The sequence below is a fragment of the Lathamus discolor genome, chromosome 4 (assembly GCF_037157495.1).
Source record: "Lathamus discolor isolate bLatDis1 chromosome 4, bLatDis1.hap1, whole genome shotgun sequence".
Taxonomy (NCBI): Eukaryota; Metazoa; Chordata; class Aves; order Psittaciformes; family Psittacidae; genus Lathamus; species Lathamus discolor.
Genome location: NC_088887.1, coordinates 109,562,730 through 109,579,646, shown reverse-complemented (window position 1 = coordinate 109,579,646; position 16,917 = coordinate 109,562,730). Strand labels below are relative to the sequence as shown.

At 40.0% G+C, this 16,917-nt stretch overlaps 1 protein-coding gene across 2 annotated transcripts in view; it reads right to left on the bottom strand.

The window, feature by feature from the left end:
• Nucleotides 1-16,917, bottom strand: part of XPO4 (exportin 4) — an 82,693-nt gene that overhangs the window by 42,412 nt on the left and 23,364 nt on the right. For both annotated transcript variants that reach the window (XM_065678557.1, XM_065678558.1), the window contains exons 3-5: nt 12,522-12,663; nt 12,114-12,252; nt 429-545 (exon numbers count right to left, since the gene is read on the bottom strand). In XM_065678557.1, the coding sequence (XP_065534629.1) occupies nt 429-545; nt 12,114-12,252; nt 12,522-12,663 (398 nt within the window). The remainder of the gene's footprint in view (nt 1-428; nt 546-12,113; nt 12,253-12,521; nt 12,664-16,917) is intronic.

Here is a 16,917-nt window from a genome sequence, read left to right as displayed (position 1 = left end):
TCTGCCTGGCCAAACAATACATCTGAGACAACCAGACTACACCATCTGCAATAATATTTTTAAATACATAGCTCTCCTTGGCTTTAAACCAAAGCTATATTTAAGACTATCATTGTTCCAGGGAGTATTCGTTTTGTTTGCAATTGGTAGCCAAGGAATTAAAGAGTCCAGCCACATAAAGATCTGTAGCTCTATCATTAATAAAATGGGAAACAAGGGATTGCACTTTTTTGATACAAGTTCTTTTTTTTTTTTTTAAATACATTATCAACTTTCCTGCAGTAGCCATCACCTGCATTTATATTTGTCCATTAAATGCTGTTAGGCATGTACTGTACCTGAATGCACCTGGCACAAGAAAATACTTCTGCTTCCGATTGTTAAATTTTAGAAAGACAGGTAACATATATTATACAGAATTAGTTTACCTGAAATATACGTTTACAGTTACCATGGAACTCCATGCTTAGTCCAATGTTGCTGGTTTTACTTGAACTTGAGAATTCACTCAACAACGCCGTTAAAATGGAACAGGCCAAAGTTTGCTATAAAAAAAGGAGGGGGGGAGAGAGTAACATAATTAAAATATGTCCAATAACGTAATACCACCTACATTGTCCTTGAATTTCTTAATTAGCATTTTTCTACAACTAGTACTTCAGTTTCTTTTAACACAAACTAGAGTAAGTCAAACTTTCAGAAGTTTAGATCCTTGGGTGAACCACCCAATTGACAAGGCTCCATCTTTACAAAAGAAATTCCAGTACTTGAGCAATACAAAAGCTAGCACCTGCGAGATCATCACTGAAAAAAATGGAAACAAACTTATTGCAATATATTTCCCAGCTTTGTTGTTCACCTTCTCTTCCTGTGCACAGGGCTTTACAGGTTTCAAGGAAGATTCAGTTTCCACTTATTTCTATTTATCAAATACTTCAGGCCACTCTGAAGTTCGGTTTAGCCCTTCTTTGCATTTGCTACACTTACCATGTTGGTATTTAATCATGATTAAAAGTATACCACCAAAACTGACAAAAGCTAGTCAAAAGTAACACCTACAATACACCATTGACTGCATCTTTTCCCTCTCCCCCACAAAGAAAAAGGAGAGGAACATGCAGAAAGCTTTGATGCATGAAAGCTTCTGGATACCACCCTCCAAAGCACATTTAAAGATAATTTCTGAGGCTTGTGAAGCTACTCTGCTAAAATGACATCTCTGAAGCAATATAAAAATAGGTGAGAAAAAGGCACATTAATTTTAGAGAGACAGATCCATGAATACTGAAGATTTAATTATCTTTTTCATTCTTAAAATTTATGGTAAGGTAAATCAAATGCTTATCCTAAAACACAACTTAAAAGCTAACTTTCCTTTTTGAAACACACTGCTCCAGCCTTCGTTGCTGCTTTTTGAAATTAAACAAAGCTTTTTTTCCTGATGCCAAAGTCCAGTAACCATCATCACCAGTTTGAATACATTCTTTTTAACTGATCACAACACACAAAGGGGAGGAAATACTGTACAGTGAAGATGCAAGTAGTACTTTTGAAGCATGCTATATACTATTGTAATAAGCACTACAGCAAGTGTATACTGATGATATGAAAATATATCTTGTTAAAGAGATGTTCTTAACAAAAACCTTCAAAATTACTGGCTATCTTCCCAGACTGTTTGGAGCCAAGGTGCCAGGGATGGACAGAGGGACAGGAATTGTTAAAGGGTCATGCATGCCAGCAAGTGTCCAGGGGTTAAACAGAAATATGCACACTACCTCTGAACACCCGAAAGATTAAAGTGGAGATGATACTATTTATGCAAGCTCATACAACAGCTGAGACCAGTGCCATCCACCCACCAACTGCAACATCTTTGTTCAGAAATGCCTCTGAAGTCAGTACCTTGACCCCCCAGACAACTAGTTATCTTAGCCAGTATACACTAAATTAACATTCTTACTGGCTAAATAAGTCCCAGACAGATCGAACATAGCGGCTTCATGGTAATACATGGTTTTCTCTTCTACTGTGTAATAAAGCTGTGCAGTGGACTAGCACATTGCTCCTCAGTTGCTAAATCCATGCTTTCCCATTTTAAAGAAATAACTGTTTATTTCAAGTGACTATTTCTCATCTACAGTCACTACTGTCACATATCACATGATAAAAGCAACATTTTGCCAGTGAAAAACAGCATCACACTTTATTCAAGTCAGAAGTGTGATTTTGTCAGTTCTATACTGGATTTAGAAAGATTTCTCATTAGCTCAAACATTTCAGTATTTTATTTCCAAATTTCTGTGTAAGCTGTTTACACAACAAATATTTTTTATTTAAAGAAAAGCCATTTGATACAATATAAAATAATTATTGTAGTCTAACACTGAGTTTTTAATCCAACGGTAAAAGTTCCATATGAAAAGAATTAATCTGGATTAAAAAAACCTCCAAACTAAACCTTCTCCCTCCATCCCTCACCCCGTTCTCCCCATGTTTGGCTCTAGAACAATACTTCAGACAAGAATACATGTTTTTGAAGGAATCATGCGAAGTTGCCAGAGAACACTGCCCAGTTTCATTATTTGCCAGGAGATGCAGAAATCCAACAAGACTGTCTAAATACTTTTAAATGCAGGCTTTTATTTGGTGCTTAAATTACTGACACACTGATACTTTTCAGCTCAGAAAAGGCATGATTTACAGACATCATCAGTTGCGATTACAAATCTGTAGTTTGATGCTCTATGACATACCATAATTGCCATGTGGTATTAATGACTACAATAGTAAAACAGGCTGGCTAAAGCTAAACTGCTTCTGATTTATCATGCTGAGATCTTTGCACCAAACCACCATGAAGGACAAGCAGAGCACTGATGCAGACCACCCATCACTTGCAGTTGGCTGCCAGTCATTGGAAAATAAATCATAAGTTCAAGTGACAGGTAAGGAGCAATAGGGGGAAAAAGGTTTATTCCCACTGTGATTACAAATAGTTAACATTAGCTGAAATAATAGATGCTTTTCTCTTTCCAATTTTTCCAGTGGGTTATGTGACATATAATAATTTATCCCTTTCTGTTTGGACAGTAAAGTGCATTCCAGGTTTTGTTTGTGTGCTTCTCTCTTGATTTCAAGGAGAAATTTAAAAAGAAGGTTAAATTTTAAGATTGATGGCAAGGAAATCTCTTCAAAGATGTAAAGAGCAATAGATACAGCTAGGCTGATTGAAACCAAGAGTCTGATAAAGCAGCTTGAGCAGTGACCTGTCCCCCTGATTTCAGTAGGAGATATTTCATGTTGTTCTGACATCAGTACCTTCTTTGAGCATGGAAGGAGAAGCATAAAATTACTGCATTTATTACTCCCCCCTGCACCCTAGCTCACAGTGAACACCAGGGAACACTGCTTCCCTCTGCTCTCTCTCTCCCACTGGATTCCCAGCATACCACCAACTCTTTCACCTTGATATTTTAATACCTGGGGTGCAAATCCTGCCCCATTCCCTCACCATCCCAAGGGTGCTGTACTCATTGCAGGCACATCCACTTCTGTCACTATCTACCCTTGAATCCACACGGAATTTTAAGTACTCCTGTATATCCAGGTCACCAGAGCAAGAGATCAAAGATTAGACACTGGCCAGTAACTTAGAATTTACTGCAACAACAGGCTGAGAGAAGACTGCTTGAGATTTATTTCCTAGAAGGTAGGTGCAAACCCCCAGGAGTTGAGCTTACCGACAAGAGCAGAGGAACACATCAAGACCTGTAACCTGTCACTGCAATGTCAAGCATTTGAAGAGAGCTGCATACAAAGCCACCACTGCTTCCTCAAACTGCCGTTAAGACCTACTGAACTCTTCCGAATACACAGTAATACTTCAGAAACTCTGGTATAAAGCTAAAGTAAACTTAACTAAAAGTAAAATTTTATATTATGAAAAGTAACTTTATTGAAGTTTAACTACTAATATTTTGAAATTAATTTTTTTAACACACGTTTGTTTGGTATGAAGACACTAAGTACCTCAACATAAATGCAAGCTATTGGAAAGATGTCCAAAATTTGAAACACAACATAATTTCAGATAAACCAATACAGTTGTGGTACGTGAAATAAAATTACTTCCTTACACATAATAAAATTAAATGCACTTAATACATGTAAAGTTCTAGAGTGTAAGTTTTTGGGGGTTTTGAGTTGTTGGTTTGTTTTTTTTTTAAGGTTAGAAGAGATTAAGAAACCAATTTAGTAATACCATACAGTAATAAGTAGAAAATGCACATGACTCTGGGCATCATATTAAAAGTCAGATCTGAATGTCTATTGCGCGGTAATGCCATTAACTCCATACCAGTAAGAGTACACCTCTGAACCTAGTTTGACTCACTCGCTAGCAATTTCACTAGTTCTGCCACAAGTACATACCCAAACAATAACCCCATCTAACAAAATAAAATACTTCTCTTGTTGAGAGCGGGCTGCCTCTGAGAATAGCTTGGCACTCACCCCAGTTAGCTTTATTACCAGGAATAAACTTTATGAAAGATCGCTATACATAAAATAGACTCTCAGCTGCTCAAACAGAAGATCAATGGGACTTGTGATAAGAGATTAACTTGGCAATCAGACACCCAGTAGTAACATTGTTTTAGTGGTTTTCTTTTTGAATTACTTTAGTAAAACAGAGACACTACAGAACGACCATGCACCATTTTAACAGTAAAAAACGTTTATATATCATTAATGAAATTCAGATGGAACTAAATGTAGCTTATTCCCCCAAATGGAATGTACCCTATAACAAAACTTAAAGCCATAATGTTTGAAGGGATTTCACACTTGTGCCTGCACTGCCCATGGAATAACTGAACAGTTTCATTTGTGAGTAGTTAGGTTACAAAGCATCTGAAAGGAAGAAGAGTTCAAACACAGCTTAGGAAAAAATGGACATGTGGTACACCAGCTCTGAGGCAGAAAAGCCAACAGACAAAGCAGAACAAACGACCACACTGAAAATGTTTCCTCTGTTCTGGAAGTCAGAGCAGAGATACAGCGAGGTTTGATTAAATCATTCATTTTACTACAAAGCCTAAATTATCATGCAACACACTCCCACCTTCTGCAAGTGTCTATCTCCAGAAAAACAAGAAAGTATATTTAAAAGAGTAAGTCTCACCTGAACAGAGCAAATCATAACATCTACTCTGTTACATTAGAATATGCATTTAGAGGACTTTTTATCTCCATTCATATAATGTAAACTCTATAACTGAAACAAAAGCGAAGCCACAAAAAGCATTTAATGCTATCCCTAAACAAGCTAATTTTAAGTTGCACAAGAGCAGGAAGAATCAAAGACTAAATCTACCAGAGGCAGACTCTGCTGTGCTGCTCTTAGGTGATGAAACTCCGTAATGAGAATGTATCAAAAGCAAATTTACAAAATAAATTGTCTAAAGTAAGGCTTCCTTGATAAAGGCAGTAATATACTTCTTCCCTAACTTCCTTGAATAAGCACAGCTGTATTTGCTAACATTTTCAGAGTATCTAAATCCCCAGAATGTAAGCAGCAACTCCAAATGGAAAGGTTAACAGGATGGCCACAGGGCCAAAAGAAATACCATTATGTACAAAGAGAAACCCAGGAGCTGAAGGAATAGTTTCCAACCAAAGAAAACCTTGAGTATATTCTGAAGAAATATAAGGAAGGACCAGGAAGAACCCACTGGATTTTATCTGTTTGATCCTTCCCAAATGAGCCAACTGATGGAAAAAAGCTATAGAGCAGGGACAGGATGATAGGAATAGGACCCACAGCTGCAGTTTTGTGCTGTCAGCAGTTAAGGGACTGGCCAGACAGCGCACCCCTTTCTTCCCATTCTTCCTCTGCCACAGCGCAAAGAGAGATGACTGGCACCAGGTTAACACACCAAGCCTACAACAGCACAAGGGGTGAGACCCTGCTTCCCTTCCTTGGGGAGAACAAGCAAACCAAGACAGGGAAACTCCCAAGGTTGAGCTGAGACAGGGAGAAAAAAAAATATGAATAAAATAAAAATGAATCAATTCCTCAGTGACTCCCTGAGGGCCACAGGAAGATGATCTTGTGGCATGTGAAGCATGCAGGCTTTGGCCAAAGACAGAAGGAAAGTAGCAGCCTCTACTAATAACGGAAAGAGGTCCAGGCAGAGTTGCTGGAGCTTAGGGTGTAAAACATGCTTTTCTTTGTTTCTCTGGGGACAGGTGAGGTTGTGAAGCAGAAATCAGGAGGGCGGGGGGGAAAGTGAAGCTCTGAAAACTATTTATCTGGGGGTAACATTTCCTCCAGGTTCTTGCCTGATACGCACCAGCTATATCTGCACTCCTACGGTAGCTGCAATCCAAGATTCCCAATTAAATTCAAAATAATTAATAGTAAGACTAGCCATGCAGCTCACCATCAGTATTGCCCATCTTTTAATATTCATCATTCGGACAAATGCTCTTTGGTGGCAGGTGTTCCCTCTCCCTCCACTTTTCCCAGTACTCATTCCTAATCCTTCTTGCCCACCTCTGCCTGCCATATATGCCAAATGAGCTGTTATGTGGCTGTGCTGCACAGCAGATTTGCTTAAAGAAGGAAAAAAAAAATTAAAAGAAAAAAGGAGATTAGAAGTGAGAAGGCTGTTTTTAAGTAGAGTCCCACAGATACCCAGTTTATTACTGAACATATATATTCAGAAGGGCAGTAACCCTGAGATGAAGAGGTGCTAAAGATGGAGCAAAGGTCAATAAACTTCTTTAAGAGGCTTTTCCCTCAAGCCTGTTTATTTCTGTGTCACCACAGTAATAAAAGAAAGGTGCAACACATGGAAAAGGCATTATTTCTTCCTTCCCTGTGAGTCTCTGAGGTTTACAGGTGAGGGCCTCAACATGTGCACAAGATGGCAGAACTGAGGAAATGAAGGGTCCTGGATGCCACACATAAAACAGGGGTCACACACCTCACCTCTGGATCATGTCTCCTCACTTCCCAAGCTGGTCTTTGAAACTGTGCTCTACTGTTAGTAATAATACTGGGAGCTATCCGTTTTGAATATTAAGCTGTAATTTCATTGTACTACATCTCCAGTAAGGTAGGCTCTCTTTTCAAAAGAAGGATCAGAAAACTTTAAAAGGCACCCTGATTAATAAAACTACTAAAAATTACTTATGTTTTAAAGTTCTCTTAGACTTCTATTAGTGAGTTTTACCTCATATCTGGAGTAGTTTCTAGATCCCAAAAATTCCCAAACCAATCTTTTAACACACTAACTTAGGCCTTTATAGAGTACTTGTCAGCATGAAGGAAACAGCTTAAATATCCTGGTTTACCATATGGTTTTTATACTCAACATGTCTCAAAGGCAGTAAGGTTCATAGGATCAGGTAATATTTTTATTAGACCAGAAGACACAGCTGAGGGTATAGGGAGAAAAATAATATATGTTTTTGTCAAAATGTGAAAGTCACGGCAGCCTCTCCAAATCCTACCCTACCATATGAGACAGCAACGGCTAGACAGGCATACAGAAGTAAAATTCCTCTTAAAGAATAAAAATAACAATAAACGCTAAATAACTGTAAGTAGTTATCTATGCAGCCATTACTGCTGACATTTCAATGAAGATCAATGCCTAGAGTTCTGCTTAGTAACATTTCCTACTGTTGGAGTAAAATCCATCCACAGCACACTCCTCAGCAGTTTCAGGTAACCTGATGCATCAGAATCTCCACTCTAGCCCAACCATGAACACTGGGAAATAGAACAACAGATGTACAGATTTTAAGAGAGACGGAACTTCTAGGATGTCAGAGCAACTCCAGCAATTCCTGACAAGTCTTGCATTTACAGAAAAATTCAGGCTTCAGGTATGGAGCTTTATACTAGACTACATTTTACTATATGCATTGTAGATCTTAAAAAACACAGCTTCTGCTGCTTCCCAGTCCAGTGTCAGGACTACAGCTGGACCCCTCTGCATTCACCTACCCATATTCCAGAAGAAATAGAGGTGTGACCCGTATCCTAGCCCAGTTTCAAACAAAATACATTTGATGGTTGTGCCAGCTCCTCCTTATGAAAATCAGTCACTTCAGTGGCCAGAATTCTTGTCCTTCTGGCATGGATGACGGACAAATTAAATCAGCTATGCAAATGCAAAATATTCTAACGAAAAAGAAAATACCAAGACATGAAAGGCATTTATACTTGAGAAGAACTTGGCATACAAAGTTCTCCAAATTTTTCAAATTGGTGATAGAAAATATGTATTTGGCATTTTAAGACTTGCCTGTGATACTGTGTCTACTGCCAGAAGCTCTGTCCCTCAGAGATGAAGATTTTTTAAAGAGATCCTAAAATTGCTATTGGAAGGAGATCAGACTCTCCTTCATGAGCAGCAGGATGGCTTGTATTGATGTTACAATAGGAGCCAGGAAAAACAAAACCAGGAACTACAAAGCTAATCCTTGTCCTCCCAGAGGATTACACCTAAACTCATTTATACATGACCAGACAGCCAGACTCTCTACAGTTTGCTTTCCCTTCTCAGACAAGGGTTTCATCCATGAGATCTATAAAGCTCCATATGCAGAGGAGTGGCAGCAAGATCCAACACTCCAGGTTCAAACCCTGGTTCTAACCACACATCCTTCTCATCCCTGTAGTATTACCTCTCCTTAGTGCCCTGTTATTTCCTTAACATGTACAGTGTTCCACTATTAAGAGACTGATACTAAAGCCATCTTTTTCATCTCCTGCCGACTTTCATCACTATTCCTCTCCTTCTCTTCCTTCCAATCTCCTTTTCATTATTTTTTTGTTTTGTTTTGTGTTTGGTCGTGTGTGTCCGTCCCATCCATCATTGTTGTGGCGTTGCCCCCCTCCCCCCCCCCAGTCTCCTGGGTTTTTTTCATTCTCAGTAGTTCATCCATCAGTCTTGCTCCTGTGTCAGTTTGCCACAGCATTATTCAACATACCTTCAAGTTCCACCCTCAAAGTACATCCATTTCTAAAGGTATTCTAAACTAATACTTGAGAAGTTAAGGTATTAAACACATTAAATCCTGCAAAAGGACACATGCAAAAGTACCAGCTACATTCTCTGCTGCCATTACACCAGCCTTCCTGACTTGAACATGGCAAGATGTTACTGAAAAGTCCTGAAGACTTCATGGAGCAGGAGTGCCTAACACACAAAAAACTAGTACAGATGTCTGACAGGAACTGGGGGGAGGGTTGCAGGGAATGGAAAAGATTAAGTACCTATTTTATTCTTATAAGACAAGGGCCAGAAAGCTTCAGAGACAGCAGAGAGCAGAAATCAAGTAGGAAGCAGGTGAGAGACTACTTTGCTTTTTTAAAAAGGACTTTCTCTCAATTATAAACTCCTGTAGAAAGTCATTATCAACAGCTAAGAGCCATGTTTGAGAGCTTTAAATATTTTTAAATACGAAGTGATCTGCTGCTCACTCCGTATGTTACTTCGCAGCTGCCAAGTCCTCAGGTAGGAGGACACAAATGGGTAGGCAGTAGGTCACAGGGAACGTGGAGCAGAAGCCTGGGAAGGATACAGAAAGCAACCAAGAGACTTGACAGAGAATCAGGAGTCACAGGTATGACAGACTTCTGAAATTTGGGTGTGCAAGGCTGGAGGGAAGAGTACACATCACATCACAGGGAAGACATGTTAACAAACTGGAAGGAGTCAGGAAGGCACAGAGGGCTGGAAAACATCTGCTGATCTCTCCCAACACCCATACCCTAGCCTCCTCCCTGCTGTGGATGGAGGCCTGTTTCTATAAATAACTAATGCAAACATGCCTCCAGTGAAACACCTGTGACATGTACATGGCACCATCCTGGTGGTGCATCTTGGATCTTGAAAGCAGTACCACTCCCTTAGCTTCATACCATACCCTGAAGTACCCTTAGCTGAGATTTCACACAGCAGCAACGCAGCCACAACACCATGGTTCCATCTAGCCTGAAGGGCATGGCTGTACATTACAGGGACACGAATACAACACACACCCACCCATATTTGAAAAGGTAAGTGGATATTTCATTGTACTACTTATTTTATACAACCTTTCAAAGTTGTTATATATTTATATAAAAGGCATACCCTGAACCCCTCAGTGCTCAGTTGTGGCATTGTGTTAACACACAATTTTATTACCATTTATTATTGCAAATGCCAAGACCTGTGTCACATGAAGCTGTGCAAGTACCAGTTTCTCTTACATTAAAGTTTCAGAAGATTACAAGAAAATTTTTATTAATAGTAACTATTTTATAATTTAAAAACCTCATACATACATGGGAGTATGTGTTCATAATTTGCCTGCCAAAGACTAACAAACATACTCTGTGCCTTACAGAAAAGATATTTCAGCAGCAACACGTCATTAGCGTACCAGAGTAGAAAACATCTTTGTATACTCAAGACATTTTCAATACCATTCTTCAAGCTTGAGCACAAATACTTTGAAAAACCTATGGAGAAATTAATACTTGTGAAGAAAGGAGGTGGATAAAAGGAAATTAGAAACTGAGTCTAACTTGGTCTCTTACGGTGGCAGCGAGTGGAACTTGGAGAGTGAAATACTACCCCTTCGCCCAGCCAGAGCTCCTCTGCAATGTGCCCTGTTCTGCAGTAAGGCTGGGATGATACACTTACAACAGGCAGTCTTAGCTTGATGTATGCTGCTCAGTGTAGTGTGCCTGTGTATTACTGCATGGACAGAATACAACTGTTGAAGATGGGCTATGCAAGAGTTAGTTCAAAGAGGACTTCTCTGTCAACATCCAGGTTTGTATCTACTCCACTTTTGTACCTTCATGGAAGGGTCATATAAACTGGCATGTGTAAAAATTGAAAACCTTAGCTGTAAACTGCATTTTAACAACAAGGCTATATTTTCTGGAAAAAAAACCCATGAATTCAGCATTGTTCTAAACAGATACCCATTTCTATCCGAGTTACACACAAGCAAAAGGCTAAAATGTTCACCTTAAGCTAAAGAGCTGTGAAATTAAAGTTTACAAGTGTAACTGCAATTTCAATACCACAGAGGGGTATCACTTGTGCTCAAGAGGTGACACACTATTTTTAGGACCATGACATGAGCTGCATTACTGCTGGTACACTTTGATGGAATTTTCAGAGTTAAACATTTGCCACTCACATCTTGTACAACTGCTGCTCCAAACACTAAACAGTGTGATGGGCTGGTTCCCTCTATTTTTTTTTTTTTGTTTGAGAAAAGTTTCAGTTAAAAAGTTTCAGCATGGAAACTACACACACTTCAATTTTCATTTGGTAGGAGAAAAATCACCTCTCTTTAATCTCTAGTTACATGCCTCTATTATGACCTATTCTAAACTTATCTCCTGGCATAGCAAACGGAATTTCACTAAATGCATAGATAGATATTGGACACCTTGTTTCCACTTTGAGCTCAGTATGGAAGTTAACACTTAGCCCTAGAAGTATGACATTAAATCAAGAGTAAGTTTTGTATTTCCATTCCGCATTTTAGTTCCTCACGCCCCTTTCCCTCCACCTACCCGTCACCCAGAGAACAGCAGAGGCCCATGCCTCTTGCTCATAGCCTGTTCCAACAGCTGAGCTACATGAGAGTGCAGTACTACACAGAAGGAAAGGGAACAGTGTGTGAAAAGCTGTTAGCTAATGGAAAATCCATTCTAGATCACACTGTCTGATTTAAAGAAACCCAGAGAAACCACAAAAATCCAGTGGCACTTAAAGCAGCTACTCAAAGAAACCTATGCCGTAAGAAAATATGGTGTAATTGTGTACCAAAAAGCTACACATACTACTCCTAGTCCCAAAACATTCTTATTCAAAAATCTCCAACTTGGTAAATGATTGCTTGAATAGCTATCAACTTCACTACTAATTTTAATTCTTAGGTAAGAGAAGCATACAAAACTTTACCATCACTAACTTATGCTGCTGATACAGACTGCTTAAATTCTGAAAAAAAAAAACAAAAAACAAAAACAAAAAAAACCCAAATCACCAAAAAATAACAAACAAACAAACTAAAATACTTACCACAGTGGGGTTCCCACTGCTGATCAATTGGCTGACTTCATGGAAAATGCTTTTGCAGTCGATTGATTTATCTAATGATCCCCGTTTCACTATCACCGCTACTGCTAATAGAATCTGCTCCCGAACATACTTTTGAAGGCTGTAAACACATTGCAAAAATATATTTGCAAATAATTCTGAATATAAGTGCTCAATAACATTTTCAACACAGCTCTTTTTCAAACAGTTTGCATGAATTGGTAAGTGAAAGCTGATATCCCTACAGAAGTCAACCAAGTGTTAAGAATGGAAGATTAATTATTGTTGAAATGGTCTTCCACCACTTCCCTAGGAAACCAAACACTACCTTGGGAAAACCCAGACTTTATGCAGATCCTATATGTTCAGAGGTATATTTTCTATACTTACTTAGGCCTTTGTAAGACGTATGTTAGAAGGAATGTTCGCAGTGACTCAATGCTAGTTTTTTCTAAGAGAATCCATTCTCTTACAACTGCTTCCATTATTGCTGTAGCTGCTTGAAAAAGGACATAGTCCACTTTACTAGTTTCTGTGGAGAAAAACAAAGGCAACTTGGGTATCAGAAGACATACATATATTTAGCTGGTATGTATTTCCAGCAAAAAACTAATGGCATTTACTGTTCTTTATTATTAAATGGACTTTTGTTGCTAAGAGAACAAATAATTTACAACTCAAAAGGGGAGAAAATAATCAACCCAATTATCAAATGGTCCAACATTATGAATCAGTGACTCGGGAAGAAAAGTTGGCTGCACAAGAAGACTAGGGCAAAGATCAGGAATAAGAAGCTAAACCAACTGTGGAACAAAATAAAAATTATGATGGATTTAGTGCTGATACATTAAAATAGGATTAATTTGATATGCATGCCAGAACTGAAGACACCTCTATCATTTGCATGCTTGCCTTTGGAACCAGCAGTGCATAAAATTACATGTATTTTACAAATGACAATGAGAAACACACCCAAAGAAAACATTTACATTTTACAATCACAGCAAAAGTTTTACTGGTGCATTTAAGGTTTACTGCATCATGCTCAAGCTCCCATATTTATCTTGAGGCAATGAAAATATAACTCCCAACCACAGTGTAGGAATCATTAGCCCTTCTTATCTGAATATCTGATTAATTTGTATATAGATGCACTAGAAAATAGAAAAAGATGTTACTTAAGAAGGTAACACCCTATAGAAAAACTTAAAAAGAATATTCAGAAAGGATACACCCACCAGATGCCAAAAGCGTAAAATACAAAATGGTGAAACAAAATTCCTGAACAAGAAGTGGAGTTTGAGCTATGATGGGCAATGTGCCAGGGCTAAAACTGGGTTTGTTTCAGAAAGCCTCAGTCATGAGATGATGGGCTAAAGTCCATCAAACTTTCTTTCCCCAGTTATATACACACAGGTTTGTAATATACATTTCCCTTATATAAAAGTTCTATACCCAAAATAGCAGCAAATTTGCTAAAATGTTTTTAAGTAACTTGATCAGGCTCCAAATCTAAACCCTACACAGGTAAACATTCTTAAATCAAAATAAACTACTTTTAAATCTACTCAGCTTAATTTGGAAAACTAAGTAACCACTTAATCAAGATTAATGCATATGTCCAACACATACAAACTGAGCCAAATTATTCCTGGATAGGAATTTTAATTCTGGCATTTGTTAACTTCTGGCTTTTCAAACTAGACAAAGCTGACACAAAAGGAGAATTCTATTAAAAAAGAAGAGGATGAAATTTCTCCTTCAAGAACCAATCATTATCAACTGCAATCATTAACAGCGCAGGCCTCCAGCACCCAGTATAAGCTTGTAATTAGTCAGAGTGCCTTTATCCTCTACATGAAGTTACTAAGGAAAGGCAGGACAAATTTTGCCAGTACATTTAGCAGCTACAAACTTACAACAGAAAGAAGGTAGAGCCTCATGCTTCCTGGGTTCAACTCCAGGTTTTCAAAGAAACTGCATGGTTGTGGCTGTTCCCCTTTTCCTTATGCTCATCCTCTCCCTGTACTGCTCATACACTCTTCTCTCCACGAACACCATCAACATCCTTGTTATCTCCCTCTACCTACATTCTAATTCTTGTCTTGATCTTCCCCCCCCCCCCCCATTTCTTTATCAAGCCATCTGGTTCCTGCCCATCCTTACCTGCACACAGCCCATTAGCAGACTTCAACTCAGCATGAGCACTCTTCAGCATCAGCAGCTTGTTTCCCTTCCCTGGTTCCTAATTTCATAATCCCTGCCTCTCCCTTCTCAGCTCCCAAGTCTTAACTAGCTGTTCTTTTTGTCCAGACTGTATAGACACTCAAGAAGCACAGAGTTTTGGGAACAGTCTCTCAGTGTCACAACTGCCTGCACTGCCAGGAAAATCTTGTCCCATGCAGAAGTATGCTGTTTTCTCAATGGTGGTAGCATATGAACAGTTTAAGGATGTAATATTTCTAGACATCCAAAGGTGTAAACAGGATTCCTCCAACCAGCCACATTTCAGAAATAAAACTGTCTGCAATGTAGCATTCATTATTAATGCTACACCTAATTCCCTCTTTTGAGACAACGATGTGGTGATTTAATGAACTTTCATTATTTCTGAGTAGTGACATATCACTTATGACAGATCAAAGAATCATAGAATAGTTGGGGTTGGAAAGGACCTCAAGATCATCTAGTTCCAACCCCCCTGCCATAGGCAGGGACACCTCACACTAAACCATCCCACACAAGGCTTCATCCAACCTGGCCTTGAACACCACCAGGGATGGAGCACTCACAACCTCTCTGGGCAACCCATTCCAGTGCCTCACCACCCTAACAGGAAAGAATTTCTTCCTTAGATCCAATCTAAACTTCCCCTGTTTAAGTTTTAACCCGTTACCCCTTGTCCTGTCACGACAGTCCCTAATGAAGAGTCCCTCCCCAGCATCCCTATAGGCCCCCTTCAGGTACTGGAAGGCTGCTATGAATTCTCCACGCAGCCTTCTCTTCTCCAGGCTGAACAGCCCCAACTTCCTCAGCCTGTCTTCATACGGGAGGTGCTCCAGCCCCCTGATCATCCTCGTGGCCCTCCTCTGGACTTGTTCCAACAGTTCCATGTCCTTTTTACGTTGAGGACACCAGAACTGCACACAATACTCCAGGTGAGGTCTCAGGAGAGCAGAGTAGAGGGGCAGGATCACCTCCTTCGACCTGCTGGTCACGCTCCTTTTGATGCAGCCCAGGATACGGTTGGCTTTCTGGGCTGCGAGCGCACACTGCCGGCTCATGTTCATTTTCTCATCGACCAGCACCCCCAAGTCCTTCTCTGCAGGGCTGCTCTGAATCTCTTCTCTGCCCAACCTATAGCTGTGCCTGGGATTGCTCCGACCCAGGTGTAGGACCTTGCACTTGTCATGGTTGAACTTCATAAGGCTGGCATCAGCCCACCTCACAAGCGTGTCAAGGTCCCTCTGGATGGCATCCCTTCCCTCCAGCATATCAACCGGACCACACAGCTTGGTGTCATCGGCAGACTTGCTGAGGGCACACTCAATCCCACTGTCCATGTCACCAACAAAGATGTTAAACAAGACCGGTTCCAACACCGAGCCCTGAGGGACACCACTCGTTACCGGTCTCAGTTACAGCCAGTAACTCGTTACCGGTTGGTTACAGCCAGTTCTTTATCCACCGAGTGGTCCATCCATCAAATTGATATCTCTCCAATTTAGAGACAAGGATGTCGTGTGGGACAGCATCAAACGCTTTGCACAAGTCCAGGTAGATGACGTCAACTGCTTTACCCTTATCCATCAATTCTGTAGCCCCATCATAGAAGGCCACCAAATTGGTCAGGCAGGATTTCCCCTTAGTGAAGCCATGCTGGCTGTCACCAAGCACCTTGTTGTTTTTCATGTGCCTTAGCATGCTGTCCAGGAGAATGTGCTCCAAGATGTTACCAGGCACAGAGGTGAGACTGACTGGTCTGTAATTCCCCGGGTCTTCCATTTTCCCCTTCTTGAAAATGGGGGTTATATTTCCCTTTTTCCAGTCGTCGGGAACTTCACCTGACTGCCATGATTTTTCAAATACGATGGCCAGTGGCTTAGCAACTTCATTCGCCAGCTCCTTCAGGACCTGCGGATGGATTTCGTCAGGTCCCACGGACTTGTGCGCGTTCAGATTTTTAAGATGGTCTCAAACCAGATCCTCTCCTACAGTGGGCCCAAGGTCTTCATTCTCACAGTCCCTGTGTCTACCTTCTAAGCTTGGGTGGTGCAGTCAGAGCCTTTGCCAGTGAAGACCGAGGCGAAGAAGTCTTTCAGAACCTCAGCCTTCTCCAAATCCAGGATAGCCAGTTCTCCCGAAAGCTTCCTCAGGGGGCCTGTGTTGTCCCTAGTCTGTTTTTTGTTTGCTACGTACCTGTAGAATCCCTTCCTGTTATCCTTAACATCCCTGGCTAGGTTTAATTCTAACTGGGCCTTAGCCTTCCTCACCTGGTCCCTAGCTTCCTGGACAACATCCCTGTATTCTTCCCAGGCCGCCTGTCCTTGCTTCCATTTTTTATAAGCCTCTTTTTTCCTTTGTTTGCACACCATTTTGATCAAAGTTACTCAGTATGCTCTTCTGCCCATCTAAAAATCTCCAAAAATTAATGTGGAAATAAAAAGCATTGATTTTGCTGACCCATAAAGCAAAAAGTGTGATTCCAGACTTCAAGACCAGGTAAGTAGTGCTATAATATATTGAAACCTGAAAAAACTAATTTGTAGAAAAAAATTTGGTTGGG